Genomic DNA, 8,878 nt, shown 5'->3' on the forward strand with positions numbered 1-8,878 from the left:
GGTGTGGCAACCACAAAAACGCTTCGTGGCTTTTTGCTTGAGCAAAGAAGCACTTCTGCTTCTCAAGTGTTTGACATTCGGCAGCTGCTCTCTGCTGCCCTGTCACACACTGCTGCTGCACAATGTGGTGGAGAAAATTCCCTTGCAGCAAACCACAGACAAAAATTGGAATATAATACCACAATATAATACCAGTTGAATATCATTGATTATATTAGGCAGTAAGTGGAATTTTGTAAGAATTTGAATGAGTTTTGAAAGGACCAAATTATGATAGTTAGATGGTTGGTCCAAAATTGCAGCTCGCAGGGTGGTTGTAGCCTAGTGGGTAACACATTCACCTATAAACAAGAAGGCCTCAAATTGTGTCCCTGAGCAAGACACTTAACCCTAAGTTGCTCCAGGTGGGCTGTCCTTGTCACTGTTTATTGTAAGTCGCTTTGGATGAGGGTGTAAATGTGGGATGATTCTGGTCTGCAGTGGTGGACCTACCTAACATGATCCATGGAAAGAAAACTGGCGAATCAGCAAAGGCTCATAGCTAGTGAGCTCAAAGGCTCAAACTGTTAAATACACAATTAGTTGTTGTGTAGTTACAGACCAATTACCAGTGAGTTTGACCGCAGAAGAATAGAAAAAGGTGCCCAGGTCTTATGTAAGACGAATCCTGCATTTCCCCAGGATGCAGTAGGGGATTAAGACAGTGTTATGCAATGTTCTGCTGGGATGGCATCTTTCATCAGAATAAAGGACAATGTACTGGAAAAAACAGATCCTTGGAGGCACCATCTTGCAAAGATCTGATAATGGCTTGGTGCCAGACACTACAGCATTCTAGTTCTGAAGAACTCTGTGACCTGACAGATCAGGTTTTTCAATCTCAAAAAAGGGTGTTCTATACATATATTCACGCAGCAACAGCATGACTACCTGCATAATATATAGTGTTAGGGTTAGCACACCCTATATTTACATTTACATTTAAGGTATTTGGCAGACACCCTTATCCAGAGCGACTTACAACATGCTTTCATGTTACCATTGATGAAGTGATCAATTTTGGTTCACTAGGTCCCCAACTATGAATACAATCTTTTTATTCACTCTGTTGTAGTTTCTATACTTAAGTCAGAAAATGAGAAGGTTACAAGTTAATCTAAATATTCTCTAAAGAGGAAGGTCTTGAGCTGCTGTTTGAACATACTCAGTGACTGTGCTGTTCTGACCTCAAGGGGAAGTTCATTCCACCATGAGGGGCCAAGACATAGAAGAGTCTAGACAAGTGTAGTAGGTTAGTGTTAGCTCACCATATATATGGTGTATATATACCCTATATGCTAACCCTAACCCTATATATTATGCAGGTAGTCATGCTGTTGCTGTGTGAATAGTACTGGTTGGCAAGGTGAGCCTGGCATACTGTGCAGTCCTTGGAATGAAGGTGAAAGGGACGAATAAAGCAGCAAATAAGTTGAAAAATAAGAATGTGAAACGCCTTTATCTGAATGCATAAATGATGTTTATGCATGACACAATTTTTTTGCCTTTTCCATTTTTAGTCATATTCAAATATGACAATCAATTCCCAAAGAATCCTCCCAATATGCAACATTCCTAATTCACTGCACCCAGTGATGACTTCCACTGGGGTTAATGGTCACTGCAGATAAAAGATGCAGTTAACAAAGCCTCTCTTTGTATTACAAACGGCAGTTTGTTTTCCAAGTCAGACTGTATCCAGGCAACCGTGTCAGAGGGATCACTGTAGATGTATGTCGTAATCCTCTGTCGTAATTCTGCTCTTGAGAGCCAGTGGCTGTTAGCCAACCAGGCGTGCCTATTTGGTCTAAAGGCAAACATGAAGGCAAATGCTCACATTCACCTTGTCTCAGTTGTGGTTTTGAGTGCAAATATACCGAAGCAATACAGGTTAATGATTGTGGCAAATCTATTATATTCATGTGAATTGTGACCTTTCATACCCAGTGAATACTTTCAATTTCAGGAAATTGTAACTGAAAGTTTCATGAACCCAGATATTTCTTCTTGTTCTTCTTATTGTAATTTGGATGACACAAATTGACACGAATTGGAAAAACAGAAACCCAATAAGAAATGTAAAAGTCTGCTGTCACCAGTAGTTTATTTTCAGAAACACATTCATCACTTCTAGCACAGTGAGAGTTCATTTATTATGCCTGTAACACTTCCTGGGGGAATATGAACCAGTTACATCACCTTGCAAGCATTGCTAACATTACACTTGAGTGTTGAGTGGGCTTTGAGTGTTTCTGAAGCCAACCTTCCTGGTGTCTAGTTGGTTCGCACAGTTTTGGTTGTGACAGTTGTTGTCACGCCACCTAAAGAAATTAGAAATGCAATTAATGCAAGATGTCTATCATACTTACAGTGTCATATTTTCTCCCATGATTATTACCTGATCCTGGAGTCCTAGAAAAAGAACAAATGATGGAATTTAATGTGAGTAGACTTTTTTGCTCTTTTAAATCTGCATTTTTATGAAGGGTGTAAATTGGCTGTACCTACCTGGTCTCCTCCTTTTCCAGGAGGCTCCTGTAGGTGGCGATTTCCTGCTCCAGCCGACTCTTGATGTCCAGCAGCATTGTGTAGTCACGCCCCTGCTGCTCAATGCTGGCCCGCACCTGTGCCAGCTCCTGCTCCAGCATGTTGATCTGGTTCTGGTAGCCTGCTAGCATGGCACTGTAACGGGCCTCTGTCTCTGCCAGTGTGTTCTCCAGCGCTCCTTTCTGTACATGGGAACGAGATTGGGAAGATTGTGAAGCCAGATTCTTCTGGAAGAGAAAGTCTTAAGTAATGCAAGTATTAAGTAATGCAAGTCTTGCGAGTGTAAATGAGATGATGTCGATGTGATGTTGATGATGTTTCAGTATTCTGTGTTGCACACAATTGCCGACCGCATAGTAAAAAATGTGCCAACAATGACACGGTCTTCAGGCTCAATTGTGCATGTGTATTAGTTTCCCCAACAGCCAACCTTCTAAAACTGAGACACAAAACAGTTGTGCGGAAATAAAAGTTACAAGCATGTGTCATTCGACACCTGAGTACGATAAGCTTCAGATGTTCTGAACATCCTGCCCTTTTCCAAAATATCCCACATTCCTTTTGACTCACTTCATAGCTCTCCCAGAATGGTCCGGCTTTAGGAAAAAAATTGCTCAACCCACTGGGTCTTACAACAAGTAAGGGGGAAAAGAATGTCATGTGGACGAGGGGTGTGTTGAGAGATATTGTGTGATGCCTCACTGTTTCTATTTCATTTTTATGCAGCACTTTTTTAACATTTTGATGCAAAACATATAAATCGCAGTTCCAGTCCAAATTTGAATAAGCTCAGAAAATGACCCCTCTCCAAATGACGTCTCTGCGGAGTCAGCTGAGACAAAGTTTGAGGCTAATTATCCTGTTACACAACCGCGTATGGTGTGGTTTCCATCTCCATCTGAGTCCAATACCCAGAGTGCACTGCAGTGCTATGGCAATAACATGTTTTGCAGAACTCCAGGCGGATTTGATGTATTGTAGCTGCAGCTTGTGGTGTGGGTGTGAACGGCAGGGAAGAGGAACAGAGCAAAAACACCTGTGGATGAGCCGCGCTCTCTGAAAACCGGGATCAAGAACGGGGCTGGAAAATCGCAATCATCAGACCATGTTCAGTTGTTCCTGAATGCTACAACTTCATTTGTATTTTGGTGCAGTATGTTCTGATTTTACAAAGTACCCTTCCCCCCAAAGTCCCCTCATTGTTTGTCATTGCCCCTTTTTTCTTTGTTCTGCACCTTCGTGTTCAGCTTACCATACTTAGCTGGGACTGCAGCTCGATCTCTAGGCCCTGCAAGGTACGTCTAAGGTCTGTGATTTCTGTCTTCGACGTCTGAATGGACTCTGTGCTGATGGCAACCTCCTTGCTCAGGGTCACTGACTGTGGAAAGCAGAGGTATGGAGAGGTTGTAGTTTTAGAGATGAAACAATGCACATTTTTGCTTTTCTTGATGCAATAATCATGTGTTTTTACTGCACAATGAAAGGATTATTCCATGCGCTGTCATGCTGATGCACGTACTCCACGCCATGTAATTCTGCGATTTAGTTAATTATGGGTCCACATGACTCTTTATAATTCTCAATGAGGATAAAAGAGGGCACAAGAACATGTCTCTAGATGATAGGGTTCTAACTGTAATTATTATAAGGTATTTTTTCTGTCATTTCTAGCCATGCATCGCGCCCACACAGAAAGACTGAATGCTGACCTTGTCATTGAACCAGGTCTCCTGATCACGCCGGTGTTTGTCTGTTATGGCCTCATACTGTGCACGGATCTCTTCCAAGACCTTGTTGAGGTCTTGCTGTGGTGCTGCATCCACCTCCACATTAACTGTGCCTGACATCTGAGAGCGGATGGCTGCCAGCTCCTGAGGAGGCAATGACCAAAGCAGTACTTTGGATGAGCTGTATTTACAGTATCTAGAAGGTTTAGGGTACATATGTATATCCTGCCGTATAACATTGGTTTCTTCAAAAGAAAAGCTTGATCTGTGGTTTGCAACCCACCTCCTCGTGGTTCTTCTTCAGGAATGCCAGCTCATCCTGCAGACCTTCAATCTGCATTTCCAGGTCTGCCTTGGTCAGAGTGGTTTGGTCCAGTAGACGGCGCAGATTGGCAATGTCGGCCTCCACTCCCTGACGCATCATCAGCTCATGCTCGAACCTAATAATTATTGGAGTAGGGCATGTATATGTTGATTTGTTTTTCTAAAAATTGCACACTCCCTGCTGTACTGCACAAGTGTCAGATTTTCACAGCTCACTTTGTTTTGAAGTCATCAGCGGCCAGTTTAGAGTTGTCAATCTGCAGCAGGATGTTTGCATTGTTGATGGTGGCAGCATTGATCTAGCAGGGAACAAGTCGTTCCGTGAATAAATACTGTTGGAAAACATTGAACAAAAAGCCTATGCATGCAGGAAGTCTGTGTCTACAAAGATGGATATAAATGCCTAAAGCAAATGAAAGGAATAAAATATTACAAAAAGCTTAGTCCAATTTGGTTCTGTTTTAATAAGCATTGCCACATTGCAATATGCAATAAAAGACCTTAAGCCTGAACCCTTTGTAGATGCTAAAGCAGTTAATGTATTTTATTGCTTGTTAATTCTATTTGTAATGATTTGAGCAAGAATCATTTCCTTACCTTGTCCTTCAGGTCATTGATGGTGGCCCAGTAGGGGCTGTAGTCACGCTGGGCTGCAGGGCCTTTGTTCTCATAGTACTCTCTAATCTGCTGCTCCAGCTTGGCATTGGCAGCCTCCAGGGAGCGCACCTTCTCAAGATAGGAGGCCAGACGGTCATTCAGGTTCTGCATGGTGGCCTTCTCATTCACGTGGACGGTGTCCGAGTCCAGGGCACTTGAAAGGTTGAAGCCGCCAGCACCCCCACCCATGCCACCCCCGAAGCCGGAGGAGACAGTGCGCATGGTGGAGGAGGAGATGCGGGTGCCACCCCCTGCTCCTCCGCCATACACACTGTAGGCCTTGGGTGCCGAAGACATCATACCTACACGTCGCTGGCTGACGACTGAGCCACCAGTGAAGCTTGCCGGACCGGCGGTGCTGGTACGAGAGTAGCTGTACATGCTGCTGATAGGAGCGAGAGGAGCAAAGATACCGAAGGAAACAGTTGGAGAGCACTGCCCTGGACTGGACTGGACAAGAGTTTCCTGAAGTCTGCAGGCGGACTCAGAGTTGTGCTGCACTCATATAGCCCTCAGCCCTGGGGCGGGCCTTATGGGGAACTGCGTGGGGAGGGGTATGTGTGCTGACATTCCCAGTTCCACCCTCCCTCCTGCACAACACATATGAGAAAAGGCTGGGCATTGCAACAGAGCATTTGTATTCAAGTTTGTGGCTTGGCTTTTCATTTGTGCTTGGAAGGAGGAAAGATACTGTACCATCCACAAACTTTAACATACACACAAAACAACTGTAAAATACGTTTACATTTCAGGTTTCACTGATGACTGCAGCGTAGTGTGGGAAAATACTCATTAGAAAGTAGTTTCACAAGAAATGTGGCCAAAAATAACCAATGTTAAGATATATTAGTAATCAGGGTTTTTTTTTTTGGCATTTGTTAAAGACTACTTCTTTGGTCCTGTTTTGTGACCTAACCTTGATGTACCTTGACAAGCCCCAAGGATTTTACATGTAGGCTGCTCTATTGTTTCACTTCTCACAACATCCTCCCTCTGTAATCTGAGGGCGGTGACCTGCAGCTTTAAGCAAGTTGAATAAGAGTTCCCAGGGCCTGGAATTTATTGCTTTTGAATCAGAGCAGAGCGCCTCATGGGGGAGGTGAAATAAGCATTGGATTCTGGCCATGTCCAACCCCCCACCCCCCAACTTCACATCTGGAGCCCAGTACCAACTGAAGAAACACGCGGGTAGGGAAACAATCAGACTAGTTTGGTATGGTTTAAAACCAGTTGCTTTTTGCCAGTAGAAAATGTAAAATTGTACACAAACGACCCATTCACTGCGACAAATTAAGAAACTATATGAAATCAACATGGCCATGGCTTCTTGAGCAAAGCACCGGCCCCAACACTGCTCCACGGGAGCCTTTCATGGCTGCCTGCTGCTAACCAAGGGTGATGGTTAAAAGCAGAGGACACATTTTGTTGTGTCACCATGTGCTGTGCTGCAGTGTCTCACAATGACTTCACTTGACACCTTTGGTATTTAGAACATTCAGTATAGCAGTTCATCATCTCGTCAGTTCCTTATGCTGTAGGGCTCAGAGGAAACACAATGTTATCAGTTGGTTTATGTGATAGAAACTGACTTTGAGACTGTGGAATGTGAGAAGATACACCAACACAACATCATATCAACATCTTCATGAGCAATGCTTGATTGGCATAACTGTAAGGAATGTCCCCCTACATCTAGGTCTGTGCAGTGAATTGTTAACCAAAGCATGCAGCGAAGTTGAATACAAGGAACTACAAAAATGTATTTGGTGACAGGGGTCCATCATTTGAAAACAATCAGCTTTGTCAACTGATTACCATTTAGCAGTTAATTGGGCTCAGATCATGAAGATGTTGGATGTTGGTTTTCAGTTATCTGTTGAATCTGCTCACATGACCATCACCTTCGGTAGTCAATGTGGGTCCATGCAAGTTTTTAGTTGTAATTTCACAATTAATTATAATTTGACAGTATGGTTCAAAAGATGAAAATGTAATTTTTAGAACCTACAGTTCCATTAGAATTCAGATCAGCTGGAATCAAGCATACATTTTTTAAATCTACAGAAATGTACAAGTTAGTGAAAGGTGTGGAACAAAGATGTCACCAGTAGCTTCCTTTTAGGCCAACCACACCTAGTCTATGAAAGTCTAAGAGTCTCAGACATTACGTAATTCCTTGGCCATCTCTGTTGCTGGATAACTACAATGAACAGTCACATTAGCATTTATGCATTACAAACAAAATCATAGAGATAAACTAGCTCCAAATTATTTGTCACTTATATAAATTCTCACAAAACTCTTTTTTGCTTTGCAGCACCTGTACAGTAATGTACTTTGCTGTTGCATTATTTAAGCATTTAAACATAGTACATTAATAGTGTCTGTGGGTATTCTGAAATGTAATTTAAAGTATGTTCTATAAGAAAAATATAACTTTAAACAATAAAGAGACTGAATCATATTTCACTTGACCTAAAAATCTCACTGTTCACAGACGGGGAGTCGACACCAAGGTGTGTGTTTGCAGGCTGGGATAAGCACATGAATGGCAGGTAGACAGATTCTCAGGCAGGGGATATTTGTAGCAGAGCCTTTGGAATGACTTAGGGCATACTTGAGTCATCACAGTTATCCAGTGTAAACAATTGAGTCTTTTTATAAAACGCCACTCTCCCCACCCACCACAAAGAGAAAAACCAGTCAGAAATGCATGTCTGTGGGCCTGTTCATGCCTGCAGAGACTGAGTCACTTTCACTAGACATGGAACGGATGCACTCTCTGGTGCTGAGATGTTTTGGACTTGCACATTCGTTTCCCACTGACTTCTACGCATGTTTGTAACATCATCTTTAGTGAATGAACTTTATCAGCTAATATGAATTCATCAGTAGCAACAGAGTATCGACAATGGTCCACCACCTTTAAATTTTATCCCTAACAGTAGGAAGATTTTGCATTTGTAATATCAAATCTGCTTCAAAAATGGTCAAAAATAGCACTAAAAACACACACAAGAGAAACGTTTCATAGAAACTAAAGAAGAGAGTCTAACTGATATGAAGGATCATACGAGTGCAAAATTGTACCACTGAGTTGCCCAATGTGGTTTCCGTAAAAAGCCCAAAATTCCAAGTGGTGACTAAGTTTCTGCTAACACCAGAGAGACAAATGAATCATCGGAAAAGCATCCGTTGCCTAGCACTTCAAAAATAACTTCAAAATCACACCAAGTGCCTTCTCCTTTAGTACAGATTGTGACAGCTAGATCACGACCAGTGAGAAGCCATGAACTATTGGCGTGGAGCCCAATGGTTTGTCCAGGCACTGAGCAGAACAAAATGACACAGAACACTTTTTCTGGAATGCATACAGACTTTTACTTCTACAACACTTTTGAACTTTCATGAACAAGTTCGCTCCTTCACAAAGGCAACAATATTCACTCTGTAAATGATATGCCAGAAGAGAAGAATTCAAAACTGTCTACTGGGCATAATCCTGTTAGCTGAGGATTAGGCATGAGTCACTCTGAAAACAGTACTCCACCCTCCTTCAGTTACTCCCCAGCTCTTGGCTTTAT

General features: G+C 42.5%; 1 protein-coding gene across 1 annotated transcript; it reads right to left on the reverse strand.

Moving 5' to 3' along the window:
* Nucleotides 1-2,124: 2,124 nt before the first annotated feature.
* Nucleotides 2,125-5,785, reverse strand: LOC114785964 (keratin, type I cytoskeletal 19-like). Its single transcript, XM_028972622.1, has 8 exons — nt 5,235-5,785; nt 4,854-4,936; nt 4,597-4,753; nt 4,296-4,457; nt 3,839-3,964; nt 2,548-2,768; nt 2,438-2,451; nt 2,125-2,360 (listed from the first exon to the last, which is right to left on the reverse strand). The coding sequence occupies exons 1-8, from the start codon at nt 5,673-5,675 to the stop codon at nt 2,314-2,316; spliced, it is 1,251 nt and encodes a 416-aa protein (XP_028828455.1). The 5' UTR covers nt 5,676-5,785; the 3' UTR covers nt 2,125-2,313.
* Between the last annotated feature and the right edge of the window lie 3,093 nt (nt 5,786-8,878).

Source organism: Denticeps clupeoides, chromosome 3 (genome assembly GCF_900700375.1).
Source record: "Denticeps clupeoides chromosome 3, fDenClu1.1, whole genome shotgun sequence".
NCBI lineage: Eukaryota > Metazoa > Chordata > Actinopteri > Clupeiformes > Denticipitidae > Denticeps > Denticeps clupeoides.